This window comes from Lathamus discolor, chromosome Z, assembly GCF_037157495.1.
Source record: "Lathamus discolor isolate bLatDis1 chromosome Z, bLatDis1.hap1, whole genome shotgun sequence".
NCBI lineage: Eukaryota > Metazoa > Chordata > Aves > Psittaciformes > Psittacidae > Lathamus > Lathamus discolor.
This window is the reverse complement of record NC_088909.1, coordinates 24514675-24539890: the sequence shown is the minus strand read 5'-3', so window position 1 is coordinate 24539890 and position 25216 is coordinate 24514675. Positions and strand designations below refer to the sequence as shown.

Genomic DNA, 25216 nt, shown 5'->3' with positions numbered 1-25216 from the left:
GGGATCTGCTCTCCACCTGCAGCCCCAGCACAGCAAGTGGCTCTTCCAAAGCCCACGCTGCTCTCACGGGTCCCACACCTCAGCCCGTGCCCTTGGCTCAGCAGCTCAATTCTGTCTCCACCTCGAGAAGGGCAGAATAGAGCTGCGGAGACTGTCCCCAGCCCCACAGGGGTGAAATAATGATCTCGGCATTCATGACAAAAGCTGGGCCTGGCTCAAGTCAACAGCCAAAGCTCTGTGGACTTGGAGAACTTCCTCCTTAGGACACAGGCACACCCCAGCCACACCAGTCAGTGCCAGGATGCAATGCAGAGACTCACCTTCTCCACCCGGAAAGTGATTTCTCTGCTGGATATTTGCAGAGCAGGAGCAATGAACTCGCACGTGACGTCCACCTGCACGATCAGATTCTTCACTCCCTCCTTGCCCACGATGGCGTGACACAGCAGCTTCTCCTTCACCACCTGCATGCGAGCCACACGGCCCCCAGCGGGTGTTATCAGGGTGTCCACAAAACACACTGCATCTTTGAGCTGCCCACCCACACGCCCCATTACTGCATGAAGTTACAGCCATTGGTCTCCTCAGGAGCCCTCTCTTCTTTATAAGCTGCATCCTCTTTGTTCTGCACTCACGCGTCCCTCGTGTTACAACCCAACCACCACAAAAGGCCCTCAGGAGTCTTGTGCTGCCTACAGCTCTCAGAACAATCCCTGCCCAAACGGTTATTGCTTTGCTTTGTCCCACTGCCAAACAAAATGCTTACCGAAAAGTGTAGGAACTCATTAAAATAAAACAAACCAGACTGTATGAAGGGAAACAGGGGATAGAAGGATCAATGCCAGCAAATCCTCCCTTGCAAGTTTAGTGGAAAGGATCCCTGGGAAAACCCCAAACAGACAGCCTGCCTTCCTAGGATGTACTGTGTCCCCCTAGACCTGCCTGTAAAACAAACCTCCCCAGGAAAGAGATGTCTTCAACCTGGCATGAAAACCCTCTACTTAAGCTGGATGCTCTTACATCCAAGACTTTTCCTGATTCCTCCTCATGGTTTCACTTCCCCACATTCCTCCCTTTTTTCCTCTCTCTTCCCTCTGATAGACCACCACAACCCAACTCCTCCTCAGAGCCTAGAGACGTCAGAATCACCTGTGCTGCACGTGCACCACAGGGTCTTGGGCTTCTAACCAGCCTCAAGAGTATGAAGTTCTCGAGACCTAGGGAAGGTGGAAGACCCAGTCCCAGGCTCTTGGCTTGGACTGCACGAGCCAGGTAGCCACAGCTGAGCTCACAGATGCCCATTTGGCTTTCCAGGAAGGCACCCTCACCAGTGGCCTGACCATTTCCCTTCTGGTTCCTTCTTCCCTCTTCAGCAAAGCCTCATGGGCTCAGGACTGCACACGGACAGTCCCATCGGAGTCAACCAGCTGAGGGATCAAGTCTTCCTCAAGCTACCACTCAGGCAATCCTTTAAAACACCTCTCAAACTCTAGCAGCAGCAGGAGCTTAATGCACATTTATTCCCCATTCACTTAAACACTTGTGCCCAGTGCTCCTGGAGCCAGGGAAGGCACACCGGGGTCAGACGGCAGCTCCTCTGCAGAGCTGGATTTCCCCCGGAGAGAAGGGTCCAGGGAGGAGAACACTCAGTGACCCTGCTGAAATCTGCCCCTCTGAGCTGCAACCCAAGGGTGCTGCAAGACCTGCCTGCCCTCGGCACACGGGGGCTGGCTGAGGGAGCGGGGCGAGCGCTGATGGGAATACTGACACAAGTCAAGCTCTCAGTTCTAATGATCCCTGGAACACTTTCCCATGTGGACGGACATCATTCGGATCATTAGAGCTGGCACACTGGGTTCATTTCTCTCGTCCCGGTCTCCGGGCCGGACAAGCTCCCGGCCCGTGTCTGTCTACAGAGGAAAATCAATGCTGCTCCCAGACACTCCCTACCTTCCTGGGTGTTTTGTTTCACTCTCTGCTTCCCCACACAGACAACTGGCCATTTCTTTAGTTACTTTCTGCCTGGGCTCCCAGTCTACCTCTAACTTTAAGGCCAGCTGAGAAAACTGGGGCTGCTCAGCCTGGAGAAGAGAAACCGCGGGGAGACCTCAGAGCAGCCTTCCACTAGCTGAATGGGGCCTACAAGGATGCCGGACACGGACTCTTCTCAGGGACTGCAGCAACAGGACAAGGGGTAATGGACTTAAACTCAAACAGGGCGAGTTCAGGTTAGATACAAGGAAGAGGTTCTTCACTGTGAGGATGGTGAGGCACTGGCACAGGTTGCCAAAGCAGTGGTGAATGCTCCATCCCTGGCAGGGTACAAGGCCATGCTGGACAGAGCCTGGGGCGACAGTGCCTTCAGGCCATGTTTTGCTACCACCAAGTTGGCTTTATGGTAGCCATGGAACTCAAAAAGCCTCAGCAACTGATGGTGGCGAGCATGGAAAGCAACTGGTGCTGCCACGGTAACTTATGGCAGGAAACCAGGTTCTCAGAAGCACTTGCCCATTTGCTCAGGCAAATGTCAAGGGGCTGCAGAAATGCCCTGATACAGAACTCACCTGGGGGGTGCTGCAGGAGCCTTTCAGCACCACCTCCGCTGTCTGGCCGGGCATCAGCTCCGTCCTCAGCGGCTGAAGCTTCAGCACGGGGCCACAGGAGGAAACCTTGCCCTTGCTCTTACTGATGCGAGGGAGACGCTTGCGCTGCTTAAGTGTGGTGCCACCTTCTGTGGTCCAATAGAGCAGATGGGTGCGTCGTCCTTTGTTTGTCATCTTGAAGCGGTAACAGCAGGGATCCAGGCTAGAGGAGAAGCAGAGACACAAAATGGCAGGGGAGCTGCTATTTGCCACTGGTCACCCAGCTTCAGCACCCTGAGGGCACGACCTGACTGCACACTCGGCTTCACCAAAAGCCAGACCTTGGCTGCCCCTAGGTTTGTCACCATCCAGCAGCTGCTCTGCTGGCACCCTTCCAGCAAGGAAGAGCTTCGTAAAGAGCCGGCCCCACATGCAAGTAGCTGGAGGAACAGCCTCGCTGCCACTCCACCTTCCCCTTGGGAGCTGTTGTTCATGCCTCTGAGGCGTCACGTAGGGAGCATCCAACCCTCATTGCCCCCAACGTACCACCCTCTGGTGGCGGCTCTGCAGCCGACAGCAATGGCAACAGCTCCAAACTGAGCCCGCGAGCAAAGACATAAAGGGGGGCAGAAGACAACTACATGAATCACACGGACACTGTCCCCTCCATTGTGCAGCCAGCTTGTGGCTGCACTGAGCACAGGAAACTCTGGACAAGCACCAGCCTCCCTGCGATGCCCCTGCGTACGTGGAGGGCTCGTGGGTGCGTATTTTACCTCTCCAAATCTATCCCAAGTACTTAAGGTAGGATTAAGCTGCTCTTTCTACCCCAAGAATTCAGGTATCGGAGCACCACGGACCCTCTTTGCAGCCACAGAAAGGAAGAGCCACCCCAAGAAGACTGTTCTTCTTCTCTGAGGAGGTCTCCAACACAAGGCAAACAGCACTTTTTTCCTCCTGTCTCCAAGAACATGACTGGTTTCAGACACACACGTTGGGACCACTGAATCCTCTCCTTCCAGCTCACCAATTTCAATCGAGACTCTTCATTTATCCCACTCCACCTCAGCAGACTTCCACACTTCCACACTTCCTCCCCCTTCCAGAGCTGGTCCTGCATCCACACTCGCTTGCCCGTGCCTCGGGAAGCAGGCAGGAGAAACCAGGGAAGAGCCACCACGTCTAATAAAGAGCAACCGGGCACGGAGTGGGGGAGAGGAGCCAACTGGGGGATGACACAGGGCAAAGAAATTCTGCTGCTCCTCCAGGGCTCCTGGCCAGAGGGGAAATAAACCAGCGCCATTCATTCAGTCGAAGAGCTGCTAACAAGCTACTGCCCAGGCTTGCTGCTGCTCTGAGATCTTACTCCAGACGGAATGGCAAAGCAAGCAATATCACTGCAGAGGGAAACATGTCTGTACTTGTAAGGCAGCATTTCTCAGCTGGAGGCTTCCAGGACCTGCTCTCTTCCTCCAAATCTTTGTTTGATAAAGTGAGGAGACAAATGGATTATGACTAAAGACAATTCAGCAACAACTTAGCAACTGCTCTCCAGCTCGGTGGCTTTCAGAGTACCTACTGACTTGCAGATGGCCATAAAATGTTTCCAAAGGAAGCCCTGTGGCTTCAGGGAAGCAGAGCCAGGACTGTGAGCACTGAAGAAGCTTGAGGGACTGCAGCAGAACTCCTCCTTGCTGAGCCCATGGGGAAGTGGGAGCTGAGAGATTCCCTACCTGAAGCAGGGCGCCAGGTTGAGCTCCGGGCCAAAGGGTTTGTCAATGACAATCGTGGTGCCAACGCCAACAGCCTGGACGGGGATGACGTAGGCACGACTGTTCTCAATGAACAGCACCACCTCGTCCTTGAATTGCTCCGTGTCATCCAAGTTTGCAGTGACAGCCAGAGACACCTCGGCCTTGGCAGGGATCACTCCCTGACTGGGTCCAACGGTCCAGCACGAGTCTGCACCAGCCTGGAAGACAACCAACACTCATTTAGGACGGAAACCACGGACCTGGCTGCCACCAGCCAAGGCTTGCCCAGGCAACACGTTCACACCGAGCCAGTGGGTGTGAAGATTCCACTGACATTCATGTACAGCTTCTCTGGCTCGTGCTGACACAGGGCAGCTCGCTTGGAAAGGAGCCCTGAGAGCTCCGCTCCAAACGTGAATCTGAGAGTCTGCTCCCTGACAAAGCTCATTTATCAAAGCTTGGCAACAAGCCCGCCAGAAAATTGTACCCCAGAAACTATTCCTGAGGAATGAGGATGGGGGTCTCGACGGAGCCAGACCTTCAACTCCCTGGCGTGACCCAGCACAGCCCTGCTGGGCCCGCCCAGGCCAACAGCCCACGCCAACAGCCCAGGCCAGGGGAGGACGATTTGCATCCTCTCCTCATTCTTTCAGTCAGCATCTGCTCTGGCTCCAAGGGGCAGCACCGTGCACTGCTGAACAGGAGACCTGCCAGGGCCACAAGGCTCTGCCGAGACACATTCCCTTGGGTTTCTAGGTCAGCTTCTGCCTGCCCCCAATCCAGCCTGTGTCTCAGAGACAAGAAACCTCTTGGAGCCACGCTACAAAATACCCCCACTTTCAAGACAAATACCCAACCTCTGATAACATCTCTGCTACTTGCTTATCCTTGAGTGCACCGCAAAATGATGCCGTAGCTGCATGCACTGCATGCACAAAGACAGTGGCTATTTCTGACCCTATAGCAGCTTGTTGTACTATTGGGCATCAGAGCTCCTGAGTAACCAGTAAGGGCTGGGATCCACCACTTCAGAAGTTCACCACGATAATCAGAATCTTATCCCAGCACAGACGTCCATCGTGAATGAAAGCTTCCACAATCTGGTTACAATGGACACCAGTGTGCAGCTGACGGATGGAGGGAGGGAAGGAGAGAGGGAGGAAGGGACGGATAGCTGCCCCAAGGGATGACTGAGGAGACACCACAATCAGCTCTCTTGAATCTGTTTACAGACGAGTCACTGAAGTGATCTGGTCACTCTGGCCTTGCACAAGTGACAGAGGAAGCAGAACTCCACGTTACAAATGCAGCTGCACTTGATCAAGCCGTAGCTCTAGCGAGAGCCGTAGCTCTAACAACAGCATTCCCATTCCCGTAGCTCTAACAACAGCATTCCCATTCTCAGTCAGGCTGAGTCACTGTCCTCGTAGGGCTGCTCATGAAGGGGAAATAAACCCCGTCCTGCACCAGCTGGCTGCAGAGCCTTGTCTCAGGTGGTTCAGCATTCCCGGTGGGGGGGACCCTCTGTTCTTCATTTCAAAGCTGCTCCTTATCCACACAAACAGCCAGTGGCAGGAAACAGCCCAAAAGCACCCCGAGCCCTGCAGGAGGCGGAGATCAGAGCCTGAGGCTGGCTACATGCTCCCGCCAACAACCGGCCTCCTCCTGCCTCCTCAGCATCAGCATCTCCTCAGCACAAGCACGGGGACCACTGTGGTTTAGCCTCTGCCCCGAGCACCGTCAACGGGATGTTTTACGGGATCAAGGGGCAGAGCTTGTCTCCATTTGTGCTCCCTGTCCACAGCTCACCCCTCCATGATCGCATCTGCCCTCCCTGCCAGGCTGGGGAGGCCAGGGACACCACTCTGCGCATCGCGGCTCTCCAGGGCACGGCTATGGCTTGCCCAGCTGCTGCCAAGCGCAACATTTAAGAACCAAACTGCTCCTGCTTTGCCTTTGGGAAAAGCTCTCAGCTTGCTTCTAGAAGCACAGCTGTCTTGAAGACTTCTAACCCTCTGTAATTCAGTTGCCAATAGGCACAGCGCAACAGGACATGTTTACTTTCCCCTGACGAGCAGAGTAACAATTGCTTTGCTTACCAGCAAGTAAGAAAGGGCACTGAAGGAGGCAGCTGCTGAGGGCACTGGGGTGCTTGCTCTTTGCAGAGGTCAAAAGCAGATTTTTATGGCGCGGACAAAGAAGCTGCCTGCGAATCCCCCACTTTGAGGTTCTATTTAACCCCCAAACGCCTGGAAAAGCAGCAGGAGGGAAATTCAGCCCCCTCCTCCTTGCCCAGGGGGCTGAGCCTGTGCTCTCACACCCTGCTGGATGCCTCATGCACAGACACAACCAAGTCCCCAGCCACAGGCCTGCGTGAAGCGGCTCCAGAACTTCAACAACCCAGCCTGCAGAAGAACAAACCTCCTCTCAAGCCCCTCACAGACGCCCCTCCGGTGGGGAGCACCCCCCAGACCCAGCACACGAGCCCTTCCTGGCTGCATCAGCCCCTGTCAGAAGACCCCACAACCTCCTTCTGCTCCGCAGCCTGTTCCACCCTGCCGCCTCCAGGAATTAAACAGCCTCTTTCTGCAGCCACATGCTCTACAATGTTACAGAGCACACAGGCTCTGCAGGTACACAACCCTTACAAGTCTGCTTCTGGGCAACAACCCAGCTGGTTTGACCCCCGAGGAGGTGTGAAACCCACTTCACCCTAAGCGCCTTGAGGACAGACCTCTCAGTTCCAAAAACAAAGACTCTCACAGCTAAACACCTTCCACAAAATAAAGGGAGAACTTGCAGAAATGAACTCCTTTCTGCTCAAACATCTCTGCAAACTCTGTTTTACTGACGGGTGCCCCAGCTACAAGTGCCCCCGGAGCCAGGCTCCTCTTGCTGCACTCGGATGGAACATCTGGCTTTCTCTCTCAGACACATCTCAGTGACGTGGAAATGTTGCATAGAAATAAGTGCTCCAGTCACAGGCTGCTATGGGCCACTCACTTGCTCTGGAAAACAGCCCCAGCGACACTTACCATCTTTGCCGAGAAGGATGCGGGGATGACAGACTGATTGGAGAGGTGAAGGGTCCGGGAAGCATCTTGTAGAACTTGGATGCTGCCAAAATTTATCTCACTTGGGTGCACGTGGACAACTGGTCCTTCTCCAGTGCTCAATAAATGGATTTCCTGCTCCAGGAGGCAGGCAGGAAAGAGAAAAAAACAACAGGGAAGGTTTAGAATGACTGGACAGCTCTAAGGGGGCTCGTAGGCTGAGGGAATTCTGACTGTTTGAAGCTGTCAGGGTTGTGAGGCTGAAACAGGAAGGCTGGAGCAAAGGTGGCACCTGGAGTGGTCCCTGCGGATCTGAAAGCCACAAGATCCCATTAGGAGGGGATACAGAACCCCCATCTCCCACGCATGCTTTTCACACCTCCTCCATGCTGTCAGCTCTCCTTCCGCTACCCTGCGCCTACGCCTGCTCCTTGTACTGCTCCATCATGCCATAAACCACCCTCCCTGACTGCTGCGGCTGCACAGCCACACTGCACAGGAACTTCTTCAACCTTCCCAAAGCTTCTCCTGTGAAAACCAGTAGAGGCTGGAAGCAAAGCTCTTCTCAGTAGAGATCATGCAAGTTAGTTGCCTCTCATTTGTGCTTGTGTGCATTCCTGGTATTACTTCTTTATTGCACCAAGACATTCATTATTAATTGCATCATTCGAGCAGTATTTTTTTCTGCTGACAGCCTGAGACCCAAAAGTTTGTTCCTGCAGAAGGGGCACAAACTAGCGGAGGAGGAATGTGGATCCTTTTGCTAAACCCCCTTCTCACATCACTAAAACCAATGAGAATTTATCCAGTCTGGCGGGATTTCCCCAGCTCCAAACACCCCAAGCCTTAACCAGGCTTGTAGAGCCTGAAGAAGGGAGGGGTCTGGGGAGACCTTAAAGCACCTTCCAGTGCCTAAAGGGGCCAACAAGAAACCTTGAGAGGGGCTTTGGATAAGGGCCTGCGGGGACAGAACAGGGAAGGACGGCTCTAAATTGACGGGGGGGGGGGGTGGTGATCAATATGGGATCCTGGGAAGAAGCTCTTCCCTGTGAGGGGTGGTGAGGCTCTGGCACAGGCTGCCCAGAGGAGCTATGGCTGGCACAGGCTGCCCAGAGGAGCTATGGCTGCCCCATCCATGGCACTGTTCAAGGCCAGCTTGGATGTGGCTACCAGCTCCCGAAGCTGCACTCAAGCCATAAGGCAGACCTAGAGGAAATGACACCCAGAAATTCCCATTTGTGCAGGCAACACCCAGCCAGGTTTTGACCAGCATTTGCAGGCTGCAAGCAGCAGCCGAGCACGAGCGCAGCGCCTTGAGGATGGATTGACTGGGCACAGGGTCACTCAGTCCCATGTCTTCTCCAGGCATTAGTGTTGCTTATGCCACGAATGCCTTCTTTCCTTGTAGACAACAGCCATAGATCATTTTCCCTGGAAGAACCCCTGTACGCTCTACATCCCACCAAGATGAGACGCACAAAGGCACACGTCTGCCCCAGCACTCACCAGTGGGGATTCTTTACTCCCAAACACCGCAACACGAGCAACGGTGTCCTGCTTTCCCGTCACCTGGACTTCCAGTGTGAACGGGATCTCCACCGAGCTCTGAGGCTGGATAATCCCACGGGGCTCAGGGCTGGAGTACCACACAGCAGCAGCATCCTTGTTCTCCTATAAGGGACAGAACCAAACACGGCTTCAGACTGACCTTTGAGGAAACTTTCAACTCTTTAACATCTACCACAACGCCAACTCACACACGTGTCTAAAAATGCCTAGGAGAAAGCAGAAAGGCACAACTCAAGATGCAAGACATGTATGGGTTCAGCATCCTGAGGGGGGCCAACAGCTGCTGCCTCCACAACCCCCCGTCCCGTGCTGGCAGCCTCCTTGCAGCAGCTTTTCACAACCCTACAAGTTCTCCCGCATTGAAAGCATCCCGAAGACTTGAATATAATCTGCTTCCTGGAGAGTTTAAGCTGCTTCCTGGAGTTGACATTCAGGTAGCTTCCTGTTCCCAGCAAACCTTTAGGGTTGAATACGAACCAGCAACATCTTAACCAAACCCGGTTTTTCCCTAACAAACCCCTAGGTGACATTGGAGGCAGGAGGCGGATGCGATGCCAAACCTGAGGAAGAGCCCAGTAGCAGCCTGGAAGGTTGCTGTCGTTCACAAGGGTCAGCATCTGCTGGTAAGGGACTTTGAGAGAGCATCGTCCAAAGGTCAGAGCCGGGTGGAGCACTCGCAGCGGGGGAATTACACATCTAGGCAGAGAGATGAGCAAAAGGGAATTAGATTCTGACACAGCGTTGCTTACTTGTTTACTTCTCAATGAGCACCAAATGGAGCACGACCCATTTGTCACCGTCAAAGAGACATTTGATACGCCTACAGTGAGAAACAGCCTTCAACTTCTTTTTACCCAACAACCTCTTGCAAAAGAGGGGCAGACCCTGAGTCTCAGCATCACAAAAGCTGCTCAGTGCCCAGGCAGAGCACGGTGCCCTGTCCCAGGTCAGCTTTGCCCCTCCTTTGCCCCAGGAGGCTCGCAAGGACCCTCTCAATGGCCCCAGCGAGGTGTGAGCTCTGAGGGAGCTTTCCCACCGAGGAGCAGCGCTCGCCAAGGCTCCAGGAACACCAGACTCCAGTGTCTCAGGGAAAACACCGCTGTGTCCCTGCCTGAAATCCAGCCCTTTACCCCAGCAACGCAGGGTGCAGGCCACCACCTGCCCTGCGTCGTGAGCGATAACCCTCTCCCAGGCCCTGTGGCTGCCTTGGTCCTTTCCCCACGGGTCCGCACGCCAGCTGCTCCCATTTGCACTTGTTCTACACAACTGCAGCCCAGGCACTGACTGCACAACTCTGCCCGGGAGAGGGAACAGCACCGGTGAAATGCATCCCTCTTGCCGTTGAACTGACGCCCACCGCAGCACAACAGGCCTGAATGTGGCTGAAGCAAGAACAACTTTGAGCTTAACTCCGAGAACATCAATGCTCAGCAGAGCCAGACGGAAGCACAAAAACCTGAGCTCACCTTCCACACCAAGGACTACTTTGTCTGTCACAAGATCTCGCCTTTACTTTTCCCTCACCAGTCCTGCCCTAAGCCCCTTGCCCGTCTGCACGGCCCCTCCTTAACTGAGGCAGACAACAGCTTGCAGCAGCTGCTTGCTGTGGCCCAAACCAGTCCTGGATTCTGGCCACAACCCAGCACAAGTCCAACGCTTGCAGGAAGGAGGAGAGGCGGCCCTTTGGAAACATTACACCTCAAGCCCCCAGAGCAGGCCGATAAGGAATATAATCACAGTTTCCTGTAGGAGAAGGCCCTGGGCCGTGCCTGTGCCTGAGCACAAGTGCTGCTCATCATGGACTGCTTTCCATGCGCTGCTGTTCTCCTGTCTAGCTGGGCAGAACTAGCTCATTGAGCAATGCTCCTCGTTTGGAGCTGGAGCCAGCCAGCTCTACGCAAGGCAGCACCACTTGCTTCTGGCAGATGCATAGGGAAAGAAGAGGGGCTGCAAGGGAAGCGTTGGTACCTGGCTCTGACGGGCAGTGATAACACCTCTCTGCCAACACCATCCACATCAACCACCAGGGCCAGCTTGTATCTCTTCACGGTGTTGGAGCACAGGGTGACCTGGAAGACAAGAGCATCAAATACTTCATCACTCCCAAAACCCATCGGCCATATGCAGTGCCCTCCACATCTCCTTCCACAGCAAGGAAAGGGAGGATTTAGTAGATATGAGGAAGATGAGGTATCAGGAAGAAGTTCTTCCTTGTGCGGGGGCTGAGGCCCTGGCACCGGTTGCCCAGAGAAGCTGCGGCTGCCCCATCCCTGGCGGTGTTCAGGGCCAGTTTGGATGTGGCTTGGAGCAGCCTCGTCTGGTGGAAGGTGTCCCTGCCCATGGCAGGGGGCTGGAACTGGATGAGCTGTAAGGTCCCTTCCAACCCAAAACAGGCTAGGATTCTGTGATGTTTGCCTTTAATTCTTCTGCTGGTTCATGTGTAGAGCACAGTCTCTGGCAGTAACAGAAGTCTTTGGACAATACCAGAATTACTGAATGCGCTTTGCGTTGCCAGGGCAGATGTAGAGCCCAACACTAGTGCCCAACTCTTACTCGCAGGATGCTCAGAGCCAGCAGTGCTAAAGCCCCCTCAATGCCACCGAAGCTCCAGCTCCACCTCTGAAGCACACAGGGCTGGACTCTTTGCGTACCTGGATATCCAAGTGTCCCTTGGCGCAGATGGTCCCTGTGCAGGGCCTGATAGTAAATTCAGCTGGCTTCTTGGCACCTGGGGCTCGCTTTCTCCACGACGGACCAGTGCTGTCTGACACCTGAGCAAAACTGGTCACGCTGGGTGCTCCCGAGCCGTCCCCAGGAATGCGAAGGTTGAAGTTGAAGGGCACCGAGGAAGTGTTAGTGAGGCGGCAGCACAGGGTGCGAGGAAAGCCTGGGAAAAGGACACAACAGGAGTTTATTATCCCGTGACTCCTGGGGTGGACATCCTGCGGTGATAAAAAACTGCGCTTGGAGTTTGCCTCCTTTCAATGGCAATTACAGCTGATTGAGAAGCTCTGTGGGGAAGTCGTCGTCAATGACGGTCCCTTTTACGCTTGTCACACAGAAATGCCACTCTGACACAAGTGTCTCTAACTGTGAGGAGCTCTCACCTCCCCCAGACCAGCACCAATTCCTTCTCAACCATGACGGTGCATCCAGAACATTTACTCTCAAAAGTCAGTCCAGAAAAGTCCCTGTGAACTCCACAAACACTCCCACAGTTTTCGAGAAATAAAAGCAGTATGTTGTCATCAAAGAGATGATCCAGGAAAGGAAAGGAAAGATGAAATTGGCAGCCACAGCATGATGCAGAGCACTCTGAAGCAGTTTCTCCAGACAGGAACCTCGGTGCATCTCCTGGTTTGGGACAATCGAGACTGAGCCTGTGGCAGCTCACGGCCCACTTCACTGGAGGCAAACCTGATGCTTGCTCAAGAACAAGCAGGACCTGTGTCTCACCCTCCCGAAGGAGTGGGGACAAACGGCCATGCTGCACACCGCCTTTCATTACCCCACAAAGGCTGACATGGCTTCAGCTTTGGTACTTGCTTTCCATAATGGAAGCCACTGACACAATCGCAGCTGATCTGGGGGGTTGAGTTCACATTTAAACTTGAGACCATCTCAGTGAGAAGTCCTTTGCGAGACTGAGGTGGAGAACCAGAATCTGCATCTCAGTGGAGAAGCTCTGGGTGCACAGCCGCCAGCTCTGTCAGCAGAGCTGGGCTTTTGGTGGGGAAGGAGGAGCCCATGTCTGAAGACATGGGCGCCCAATGCGGAGCTACTGCTTGGCCATGTTACCTGGGAGCTGACAACGAGTTGGCCTCACAGCACTAATTGATTTCTCACGCTAATGGTCAGGTGGGTAAATGGTGCCCTTGCCTCACAACAGCAAAATTCACCCAGGGCACCTACAACTTGCCTTCAACTCCCTTCTCCAGTTGGCCGCGGACAAGAAAGACTTTCACAGTCATTCTGTTGCTGAGGACTGGCAGATTGGGGCTGGACTGACTGTGAGGGACACCAGAGAACACTGACTTTCTACTCCCTCCGTTCTATTTGAACCATTCAATTGGCTCTGTGCCATTCTGTCTGGTTCTGTTTGATCTCATGATGGCAAAATACTGCCTAGCAGCTGGCAGTCCTGGTTTTCACATGCTGAAGGCGGCTATGGAGGAACACAAGTGACAATGCTGTCCTGGACAAGTGCTCCATCTGGGTAAGGCTCAGACCTCCCACCCTGCAGCCCAAGCCCAGGGCACACTCACCAAAGGAGACTTCACTGAAGCGGAGGGACGATACATTGAAATGAAACGCCGGCCCAGTGACACAGCCACTGTGAGGACAAAGGCAGAGGAGACATGGCCTCGGTTAAAGAGAACTGCAAAGCCTTCAGCTTTCCTTACCGTTCCGGTGGGTAAAAGCCGGCCTGAGAACCTCAGGGGGTTTCACATCAAGCCCTCACCCTCATGCTCAGCACAGCATCCAGGTGGACGGGAGGCAGCCAAAGCAAAGCGGTCAGCAGCCCATAGCTGCTTGTGGGGCTTGGGGCACAGTGTCATGCAGGGTATGCCCCCAGGTTGTTGATGGCCTGAGGAAGGACACCAAACAAGTGATGGCTGTGTGCCTCAGTTTCCCCATCTGTAATGTGTTGGACACAGGGGTGTCCCCAGTAAAGCACACTCAATGTAACTACCCTTCCCAGCCACAGCTTTCCTGCTTTGGCATTTCTTAGCTGGAACCGCTCTTCCCATGGAGTACAGGAACACCTTGCTCAGAAGATCTTGATCCACGCAATCTTTATGGGGGCAGGACTTTGAGACACGAAGCCGGGGGAGCCCCAAACATCCCTTGACAAGAGCCGCAACAGCTCAACAGAGCGGACAGTTGAATCTTGGAGGAAAATATCAGCCAACCACCAGGGCACCAGCTGACCCATCCAAGAGCAACACGTCTTAAACCACCCAACACAGAATCGTCAAATCATCTACGCTGGAAAAGACCTTTAAGATCATCAAGTCCAACTGTCACCCCAGCGCTGCCAAGCCCACCACTAATCCGTGTCACTAAGGGCCTCGTCTACACGGTTTGGGAACACTTCCAGGGATGGTGACTCCACCACTGCCCGGGGCAGTCTCTTCTAATGCCTGACCACCCTTTCGGGGAGAAACTGTTTCGAACATCAAGTCTAAATCTGCCCTGCGCACACTGAGGCCGTTTCCTCTTGTCCTTTCCCTTGTTACTTGGGAGAAGAGACCAGCCACCTCCTGGCTCCATCCTCCTTTCAAGTAGTTGCAGGCATAACGGAACCTGAACACACCGCATCTCCTCACCTGCCCTTAAATTCAGCAGACTTGAAGGCTCCAAACTCTAGGACTCACCAACATCCACCTGAATCACCACGTGAAGCTGCACAACACCCATTAATTTATTTCATGGTTGATGCCAACCAATGCCAGCTCTGCCTCTCAGCTCAAAATCAAGGACCACAGCAAATGGTGTGTTCAACCCAACCTATTCCATGGCTCCCTCTTGCTGACAATTCCACTTCACTTGCTGCTGCGGTCGCAAGGAGTCAGCGTCAAACTGGAGTCAAGGTTAGTGTGGGCTCCTAGTGTGGAGATGCCAGGATGAGAGCCAAGATCAAGACCTCAGACAAGCCTTTTCTTTCTCTGCTCCATCAGCAAATGAGGTAGGTGGGAGATGACTACCCAGAGAGAGCTACAGATGTGGCCGCCAAGCTCTTAGAACCCTCCTCACCTCACAGTCAGCGTCAGAGGCTCAGGGGATCCCTTCACATTGAACTGGAATTCCTCTGTGAACTGCCCCACGACACTGGCATTGAAGGAGATCCAGATGGCCTGATGATCAAAAGGCAAAAGCATGCCCTCCCGGGGGCCAAAGGTGAAGCAGGAGCCCAGAGCTCTCTCCGGAGGGACCACGCTGAAGGGAGTCTCAGTAACTCCTCTGTTGAGCAGGAACACCTGCAGCAGCAGCGAGAAGGCAACATGGAAATACATGAGGAATCCTCTTTGCTTACAGAAGGCTCACTTCTTTTCTAGTTTAGCAATTAACATCTGTAAAAGGCAGAAGATGCTGAGCGCTGCTGCCAAATACAACAGGACGAGTTCTGCCTCGGGGATTTTTTCCATGCAAAGCAGGGATAACTTCACACAAACAGAGCCACTCTGGGCTTATTCCCCTGACACAGAGCACTCCACTTGACCTGCAGTGCCAAGCGCCTGCTCAGCACCACCAAGTTGATTCAGACCCATCCCACAGCTCCACGAGGCTCGCTGCTGCCCGGGAGCCATCCGGATCCACCCCATGCCCTGCGCCCCGTCCTGCTCACCCTGTAGCTGTGGCTTGAGCCAACAGTCACCTCCCCGATGCTCAGCTGGTCACAGCTGAGTTGGACCTGGGGCCCGACGCCTTCCCCGCTGATGCACAGGGGCAGCCTGGTCTCACAGCCTGTGGAGGGAAATCTCTGTGAGTGCAATTCCCTCTGCTACCCGGCACTTTCCAGGTTGTCTCAGTGCTGCTGCCGGTCCCTGGGCTGGATGGAACCAGCTCTAGATGCTCCAGGAGAAGATACGGGACCCATCTCGTCCCTCAGGACATACGCCTTGGGGCTGCTTTCTCATTTCTAACCAACCCCCTGGGCCGGTGTCTCAGAGAACCACAGAATGGTTTGCGTTGGAAAGGACCTTAAGATCATCCAGTTCCAACCCCTTGCCATGGACAGGGACACCTTCCACTAGAGCAGCTTGCTTCAAGTCCCATCCAGCCTGAACTTGAACATTGCCACGGGTGGAGCAACTTCCTTGGGCAGCCTCTTCCAGTGCCTCACCACTCTCACAGGAAAGAATTTCTTCTGTATATCTAAACTAAATCTCCCCTGTTTAAGCTCGAACCCATCAGCACTTGTCTTATCTCTCCAGTCCCCGATGAAGGCTCTCTCTCCAGTCATGGGAAACCAGCCTTCTCACTGAGCAGATCACATAAGCCATAAATGTACTGCTAACGTGCACATCCCTTGGTGCAAAGGCAACCGAGACCTCAAGGCTTACAGCTAAACTCCAAGGTGGGTCCTTTCCCTTACATTTGCTAGAGATGACAGAGCACAAGATCTTCAGTCTGAAGGCTGCTCTCAGCCACTGAAGCAGCCTAAGGTGCCTGAATCCTGGCTCAAATTTTGGATGAGCTCTCACTGCCATCCCAGCCTACTCTGCACACAAAGTGAGCAGCACGAGAAGGAGGAGAGAGCCACGCCACAAAGACTCATCTTGGACGTAACTGGTCTACAGGGGCCTGGTGCTCCTTCACTAAAGCTGTGTTGCAAATGCTGGCAAAGCCATGGCGGGAAAGCTTATTCCTTCACTGCTTGGTCACTTCTGGGATCAGGAAGGCAGAGCCAGGCATCCTGAGCCCTGGCCTCCGACAGGAGACCACCGGGAACCACGGGGACAGCGGCGTGTGCCAGCACTGCCCTGTTGAGCCCTCCAGAACTACATGAGGTCCGAGTGGGCTGGAAGAGTGTTTCTACCTCCTCTGTGGGAACAGGAGCAGGAGGAAAGAGCTGTACCTGAGATGTCACAGTAGACTGTCTCTTGGTAGACTCTGGCTTCTTTGGGCTGAAAGATCACACTGATTTCAAGGGAAGAATTGGGCAAGACATCTCCCTCCTGAAACAGAAGTGACAGCAAACCATTTATCTTCAAACATCACATTCTTGTTTCCACTGCAGCCCTGGAAGCCTTTATTTAGAGCATCAGCAAAGAGCAAGGAGCAAGCAACGCTTGCCAACAGGATTTACAGGAGAGCTTGGAAGCAGCAGCTTCCAAAGTTCCTCGCCTTTACTGGCACCCGGAAGGGGCAGTTTGTTCCCCTCAGAAGAGACTGAGCTCTTGCTCGCGGATTTAAGTCTGGGCCACGCTACCAGTTTCTGCAACTCTCTGCTGCTCTCGCAGAGGATCCTGGCACTGGTGCTCAGTCCCAGGAAGCCCTGCCACACATTTCAGGAGGCATCCCTGGTTTCTATAGGCTCTCACCTCCTGCAACTGGTTTAAGGAAAGGCACCTCTCAGCCTTACATGGGCTGCAGGAGCAACCAAGAAGAGAACAGCAGCCCCTTCCTCGGAAAACAAAATAGAAAAAATAAACTACTTTCACCCACTGTAAAAGAAAGAAGAGGTTGGGATTATTCCAGGGTTTACTCCAAGATGAGAAGGGATGCTGCGCTGCTCAGACAGCAGCCATTCTTCATCTCAAGACCATGCAAATACTCAGAAGGCACGCTCTGGCTGATTGAAGGCCATGGGGTTTTTGCTGGCATCACCAGGAAAGTGAGCAGTTTTCTCTACCTATCTGCAGTAGAACTCAAAGCCCGTTTAAACCTGCCAGCCTCGTGTCCAGGCTCACAGACGACACTGGAAGGGAGACTCAGACGTGGTATAAATCCAGGTTTTACGAAGGGATTGATGTGCTTGGGCTCAATTTGGCCTCCTTTCCACCCAGGACCATTGCATTCTGCAGGTCAGTATGTGAACTAACAGTGCACCAGTGTCCTTTCTTCACCCCCATGCGCTACGTGGGAATGTGTCCTTACGGAGAATAACTGATACCTCTGAACACTGTGAGGACACTCATGAAGTGCCCTTAATTCACAGCCCTTGCAGCAGAGCCCAGCCTGGGGTCGGCTCTTGCTGCTGTTCAGAAATGCTTTTTGCAACAAGTGCCCCTAGCCTCACCAGAAACCGGATGTCTCCTCTCTTGGCACATCAAGCAGCTGATGTGGGATCTGCCAAGGGACCTCCTTCAGAGATGAGAAGGAGGAGGAGCAGCAGGAAGGGAGGTTCTCAGCCATCACTTACCATGGGCACAATGGTGAAAATATCACTGCAGAAAGGCATGGAGCCTCCCTGCACCTCTGTCCCCTGGTTCTGGGAGCTGCAGATGGGAAGGGAAGGGTGTTCTCTGAGAGGGGGGACCAGCCCGTGCTCCGTAGGAACATCAACCAGCTTGTCCTCTTCCAGCCTCTGCAGCCTGTGCCATGGGAGAGACGAACCAAGCAGATAATTGAATAAGCAGCAGATTTGCAAAGCCTGTCGTGTCAGTGCACGAGCAGCAAAGCACTCGGCGAGGAAGAGCAGCAGCTCAGCACAGGGCTGACCCTGAGACACAGGCTCCCACATGGATCCCATTATTGCCGTTCTTCCCAGCACAGCAAGGAGTTTTACTCCTCACTGACGAGCTAACAAGAGGTTTCTTAAAGCTGGCAGCCCTCAAGGAAAAGCCTCCTGCATTGGGAGGGGAGAAGCAACTGGCTTTCAGCTGCTCGTTACCAGCATCACACTTTTCCCCTTCCCTTTTGCACCCACAGGGGTGAGGAGACAGTATCTGCACTGCCTTCCACCAGAGGATCCCGGTGCACTTCCAAAGCAAAGCAACGGATTTGGGCATCCCATCACTTCAGTGACACAAATGGGTTTCTGAGCATGAAAACAGAGGTGCCAAGAGACGAAGGCACTCTGCCCAGCATCACCTAGTAAAGAAGTCAGGACCAGCATCTCTGAATGCAAACCCTACGTGGAATCTTGAACCACCTCATCTTTTCCCTCGTTTTGGCCTCCACTGCAGAGCTGTGATGCACTTAACCTCTCCCTTTATTGGCGGCTGCAGCAGAAATCATTCTAGTGTTTAAAGATCACAAGCGGGAGATGAAAGGGGAGCCCTGCTGCAGAGCGGTTGCTCCTTGCTGGCACACTGCTGTCCCCCCTTCACGCTCCAGTCCCCTGGCCATGAAGAACCAGCGGGTGACAGCACTGGGGGACCAGGGGAAAGCTCCACGTGCAGCAAATCGAGGCAACGCCGTGTGAACGATCATCACCCAGCTAAATCCAAACGCAAAGAGAAGGGAAACAGGCAAGGACGTTACTTGCTGCACACACACTGAGCCTCGCGCACATGCTGTGCATGAGGAGGGCTTCCACACACTGGCATGAGCAGCCCTCAACTCAAGCTCCGTCAGCAGGCCAGAATCACATCCCCAAAAGCGCTGCAGGAGGGACACCTTCTAATGGGCCATGTCTTTTGGGGTCACATCCCAACACAGGCTCCTGCACTGCCTCCTCTCAGGAAAAGGCCCTCTCTCCTCTGAGATCTCAAAAGCTTCTCTGACAGCAGGACAGTGACCTTGGACCATCCCCAAAACTACGATTAAGGAGGAACCAAGCGTCGTGCTCAGAGTCAAGGACAGAGACTGGCACGACAGCAAGTCTCATACGTAAAAAATCAGGTTGAAGTGAACTCTGGGGAAAGCTGGTGGCTTCTGAGGGGACAGAGGATCACCCAGGGTCCAGTCCGAGACAGGCAGGTGGGGAGAGATGCTAAAGAAATGGTCCAGGGAAGAATCAAGGCAAGCTCACGAGATTTTCTTTTAACTCAGTGCGTTTGCACAGAACTCACACACTGTGTCATTAAAAACAGACAACAGTGGAAAACTAGTTCTGGCCTTTGAGGCATTTCTGGCCTAATTACGCTGAACTTGATGTGCTCAAAGCCCTTGAGAAGTGCTGCAGTTCAAGGCAGTTTCCTGATCAGCTCTGGGTTCAGACTAACTCCTGTATATCTGCACCCATCTGAGCCTGAAAAGTCGCACAAGGATTGCCCAAGTCACATAAGCTTTAAAGTGTCATTTCCAGTGCATCCCCCCAGGCTGTGAGTGTTTCTCTGCTGCCTGAAATGGCAATTTCAAAGCTTCGCCAGAGACACCCTTGGAAGAACCTGCCCCATCTCTCAGCACCACGATGACACAGGTTGCTGAAGCCCAAAAGCACTTCCAAGTCCTGGCTGCCCTCCCTTCCCCGCAGAGCCCTCCACATCTGCCCAGCCTATGAGGAGGGGGAGAAACACCTCGTTGGGCCAGAAACCAGGACACTGAAAGGCAATTCCCCAGCCTACGGCAGGACGGCCTCCACCTTCTGGGCCAACCAAGCACTCTACCCTGCCTGTGACTGGAAAAGGAGCCTGCCAGCTTATCAAAGAAGAAACTGCTAGAGTATCACAATAGCTGTGCCACCTGCAGCTCTTCAGGGCTACTGCTCAGTGCAGTCCCACGTACCGAGTGCTGACACCTTCCTCAGCCTCATGGACCCTCCGTAGTGCACGGATCTCTGAACTCAATAGTTTGCCGCTCCCAAACGTGAGTTTGCCCTCTCAGGCAATCCAGTGATTGCACTCAACCTTCTCTCCCCAAAACATCATCCTCAGCTGTAGCACGGCTGGGACCGCAATGGCAAGGGTTAAGCTCCACGCTGTGCATAGGTTTACGTGCCCTAATCCGTTCAAAAGCCCCAACAGCCCTCTGAGACCGTGTGTTAGTTTTCCCCTGGGGCATCTATCTTTCTGAGACGAATCTCTCAAACAAACCTCAGCTTCTGCCGCTCCTCCTCTTCCAGATCAACAAAACGCTTCCACTGGAAGTGGGCCGTGATGGCACTCTGATTGTGGATGACCAGGGATCTTAGCTTTGACAGCGTGACAGAAGTCTTCTCAACTGTCAAGGAGCTCTTGTCAAGCCTGATGTTGACATTTACAGCTGTTCCACAAAGGCTTTTGTGAACATCTTCACCTGGAACAAAGCAAAAGCAAGTCTCGCCTCATCTCACTTGCTGACGGAAGTACAAGGAACAGAGCAATCTGCAGGCAACAGAAGAAAGAGCTGCAGTTTTGAGCTGCATAAGCAGTTCCCCGGATCAGGACACTTAGCATATCCTGACAGCTGCACATGCTACAGCATGAGGATGTCCTGGCACCACCTTAGGCACCTTATTTTGGGGGTCGTTCGTGGAGATGTATCTTTTCAGATGTGCCCGGGTGCCCTTTGGGCTGCCATCCCACTCAGGTCACAGGGAATTCTGCATCCAAGTCACTCAGTGATGCTGAGGAGCGCCACCTCAGCCATGCCTTGCCCAGGGTCTCCTGCAGGCAGGAGATGCCCCCAGTGTCGTGTCATCCTCATCTCCTGGTCCTGAAATATTGGGCATAGCTCTGATCTCAGAACCCAAGCGGGAGCATTTGAAATGCAATGGAGAAGGGCAGAAACAACAATGGAAACTACAGAGCAGCTTCTGTGCTGAGCTCTGCACTCAACAGGCTGCTACAGGGCCCTCGGATCCATCTGCCAACTCCTTCTTTGGCTCCTGCTACGGTCACAGCCAGGTGCCTCACCACTGCCCGCACATTCTTCCTTGTCAAACGTGCTGCTGTTACCACTTCACCACCGGAGAAGTGAGTCCCTTCACTAGGGTAAGTGTCCTCTGGAAGGCTGGAGACTTACTTCCAGCACCAGAGCAACACGCACAGCAGCACAGCCATTTCAAAGTGTTTCTCCAAGGTGGTGTTCACGACCTACCTTCAGACATCATTGCACCCTCACATTACTGACTCCAGCCAGCCCTAGCAGCAGCTTGCTCATAAACCTCACCACTAAAGAACTGCTGCTAACAAGGCGGTTTCTACAGAATCATTCCCAGGCTACAGCAAAGCTCAGAGCACCCTAATGGCTACCGCTGCCACAGTTACTGCTCCTCCTGGTCACAAGTCCTCAGCATGGCCCAGCTCTCAGCACAGCACCAACTGTACCCATGCAGCACATCACAAGAAGAGGGTCTCTACCTCAAAGGCCTTCCCGGGAACTGTAACACAACAGATCGGGATGAAAAGCAATGACCCGTCAGGAGAGCTCTAGGGGACAGGTTGCAGGCTCTTCAGAGAGCTCTCTTGCACGTTAAAAGCCATCCCCTTTTCAGTCAGGCTCCCTGCTGTGAGTTCTTCTGCAATGGAGCACCCAGAATATTCGCCATCGCCCCCGGTGCACCGTGCGCAGGAAGATCTGCCTGCCTTGTTACAGGCTGAAATATTCCAGCACAGGAATATCTGGCAGCCAGCAGGGGAGCTTTGCTCTACTCAGCGTGAAGGAACCTTGCAGACGGGATTCAACAGGACAATGAAGCCACCAGATGATGACAGACAGCGCAGACAGCGCTCTGTTTCGAAGGACACACGGAGGGTGCACCACGCGCTTACCTGTGTCATAATGAACGATCATTGGACTCGTATAAACACCGGTCTTCGGTGGGTGGAATTCCACCGTGACTTCCATCGCTTCTCCAACGCCAAGAGTCCCAATGGAGGGATCCACAGAGAAAGGGCTGCAACACAAAGAGAGAGATCAGGACTGTATGGGAGACCCGGGCCCTCCGTTAAGTTTGCAGTCTAGTTCGCTTCAGCTCACTTGTGCAAGCAAGGAGCAAGCAAACCACAGTCGGTACAAGAAAACCAGAACATCCAGGATCAGAAATGGAGCGGGTGACTCTCCCTGCTGAAAGAGAACCAGACCTCAGAAGATCCCGCGGTATACCACGACCCCAGCCCCCCACACTCTGCACCCAGTTCTCAGTTCTCAGCTCTTCACCTCTGCACACGTGCAATCCAGTTACTCAGAATTCTGCTTTTTTGTGTAGTTCACTTAAAACTTTCCTAATGCTTCCCATTTCTTTATTGCAACTTGGGACTGAAATAGTTCATTGCCGAAGTTCGGGAACTCTTAAAACCCTTGTCAAGGAGCTCTCAACACACGCTCTATTACCCAGTAGAGTAGTTGGCAAGCGCCTTGCAAATAGATGCTAGACTTCACTGGGTATTTACTGTGGTGGTGCCTCTCACCAGCTCATTGCTTGCCTGTTTCTTGAGGCTGTGTTTGGGATCCGTGACCTGAGCCCCTCGAACTGTCCTCTGCCACACAGCACCTTCTTCAGCAGTCAAGCTGCCTTCCTACCTTGCCTCTTCCAACCCAACAGCATCAGACCTGCAAGATGCTGCGTTGGAGACACCACTGCAGTGTAAAACTTGCTTGCAGAGCTTTCTCAAAACACTGCAAGCAATGGCAAACCCCACGTGTCCTGCCCATCTCCAGCACCTCAGATGCTCTGCCTCCTTTTTCTCACAGTTTACAAGCCCATGACCACGCAACTGCGTTTTGCACAAGGGATGAGCTCCTTTACCTCAGAGTGGTGATGCTGTAGCAAGCCTCCCGCTTCCCCACGTTGCGCACCAGCAGAGTTTTCTGGGTGCTGAACCTGACTGGACACTCGGAGAAGTTCAGCTGCTCAGGGAAGTCCAGGCTGGCTCGGGCACCTATGGCTCGGATAGGCACAAAGAACTTCTCCCTCTCTGTGATGATGATAAGCTCGTCGAAATAATCCTGCAGGGAGAGAAACAATCTCAGCACAGTGCCTTTAGCACCATGCCCATGGCAGAAGAAGAGCTGCTGGTTTCTGTGACTCTCACAGTAGCATTCGGCAATGTACATGCACTTTTTACCTTCACGGCCTTTCATTACAGATTATTTCACAAGCAGGGGCAGCCAGGGACCATGGGGCAGATCCTCTTTAGTTTCTACAGGCATGCTGCCCGAGGGTAGGCCAGAGTATTGAACTACATTTAAGCAGCAAACAGAAGATGAGGAAAAGGCCATGCACAGGCAGCAGACTCTCAGCCCTGAAGCCAACAGACGTTACGTTAAATATTCCACCACTGAAGGGGAAAACAGCCTGAAACAGGCAAGAGCCTCCAGCCTATGGGAGCACAACCTTCACCCCCAGGAAAGAGTCTCCCCCAGGTCTAGATCCAGTGCAACTCCACTGAACGCAGGCCACTTCTTCAAAACCCACACCACATGCCTGCTTTGGAACCCAGCCCTGCAGGTTCACCTTCCCCTCAAGGCGCCATCTCTCGGGACCTCCACTCTCACCTTGTCCTCATCAGGTCTGAAAAGGATGCGGTAGGTTGAAGACATGCCCGGTGCTACCTTATAGTCCTCATTACTCGGGCTGATCAACTCGAAGTAAGGAGAGTTCCCCAGGATGACGTTCAGCAGACGAGGAACCTGCAGGGAAGACACAAGTAGGATTTTGTCGCTTGTGGAAACATGAGAAGGGACCAGGACAGGCCATGTGACATCCTTCCTTACCACCTTTCCAAAACACTTTTAGCTCTGAAGCTACACGCACGTAACACACGAGGGTGGACTTGAATCCCTTCTGCTGAGCTACACAGCTGCAGCACAGAGACAGTAGGAACAACACGCCCTGCTCTGAAGGCAGCAGGAAGGAGATGCAGTACCTCAAGTCACCTGCGTATTCAACAAGCCCAAAGAACATGCTTGCTTCTGCCTGCACACATCCATGCAGTCATACCTCTGGAGGGGGAATGTATTATCTGAAGGCAAACCAGCGTGCGTTATACGGGGAGGGAAGGAAGTCACTTCTGACACACCAGGGTGGAGCGGGGTGGTCAAGCTGTGGTGCTAGTCATGGCGGTGGACCAGCAAGAGAAGCAGACCACAGACACTCTGGGCTTCCTGAGAATAAAAGCTTACCTCAAGAGCAAAAGGACGAGCGCAGGAAGACAAAAGAACAACCCCAGGAAGAAGCAGATGGCTAAGAGAATTTAAAGGGGGCTGCAAAGCAGCAAGGGAGATCCGTAATACAAGGAAAGGCTGGTGCAGAGATGAGAACACCCAACGTGCCTCTACGATGGATACCACAGGCACGGAGACAGCAAACAGACATTCTCTAGCACACAGGCAGCAACGCCCCAGCACCCAATCGCATCTCAGAAAGCATAACAAGGAGACTTTGAATGGCAGGCAGCTCCACTGATGAACACGACGAGCCTTGGAAAAAATGGAGGCTCATTCTGCACCCCTGACCCAAGCCTGGTGACCCATGGCCAAGGCAGCCCTGGACGCTCTAAACACCCTTTGCTCCCACCAATGCCCTGGGGCAGCAAGCTCCAGGAGCCCATTTCCCACTGCAGCCACACGTTCTGGTCGCCAAGTCCCTTGGCACGTGAGCCCAGGTGGCAAAGATCTTCAGCAAGAGCCACCCAGGATGCCTCTGAGGGTGCTGAGGAGCAGCCTGAAGACAGGAAAGCAATTCGACAGCAAGTAGGCAAGAGCAGTAAGCATAGAGTGCAGCACTTCCGTATCGGAGTGAATACAGAGCACCTATTGGGCTCGATTACACTTTGCCTCTGTTACACATTGCTGCTAGCTGCAGTTTTAGGGAGCAGACAACCTCAGCTACCACGCAGGATACATCAGTAGGATTCCGAGGAATGTGGGAAACTCGTGAGACAGAGCACAATGTTCCTTTTCTCCAGGACATGACCAAAACCCAGCAAAATTAGAACATAAT

The 25216-nt window shown here is 53.5% G+C and overlaps 1 protein-coding gene across 1 annotated transcript in view; it reads right to left on the bottom strand.

Moving 5' to 3' along the window:
* Window positions 1–25216, bottom strand: part of LOC136005868 (hydrocephalus-inducing protein-like) — a gene marked incomplete at its 5' end in the record, with an annotated part of 48548 nt that overhangs the window by 19924 nt on the left and 3408 nt on the right. Inside the window, 10 exons of the mRNA XM_065663761.1 lie at window positions 321–464; window positions 2565–2805; window positions 4316–4554; window positions 7372–7524; window positions 8896–9060; window positions 10938–11027; window positions 20396–20586; window positions 22044–22168; window positions 23021–23220; window positions 23770–23904. Coding sequence (XP_065519833.1) covers window positions 321–464; window positions 2565–2805; window positions 4316–4554; window positions 7372–7524; window positions 8896–9060; window positions 10938–11027; window positions 20396–20586; window positions 22044–22168; window positions 23021–23220; window positions 23770–23904 — 1683 coding nt within the window. The remainder of the gene's footprint in view (window positions 1–320; window positions 465–2564; window positions 2806–4315; window positions 4555–7371; window positions 7525–8895; window positions 9061–10937; window positions 11028–20395; window positions 20587–22043; window positions 22169–23020; window positions 23221–23769; window positions 23905–25216) is intronic.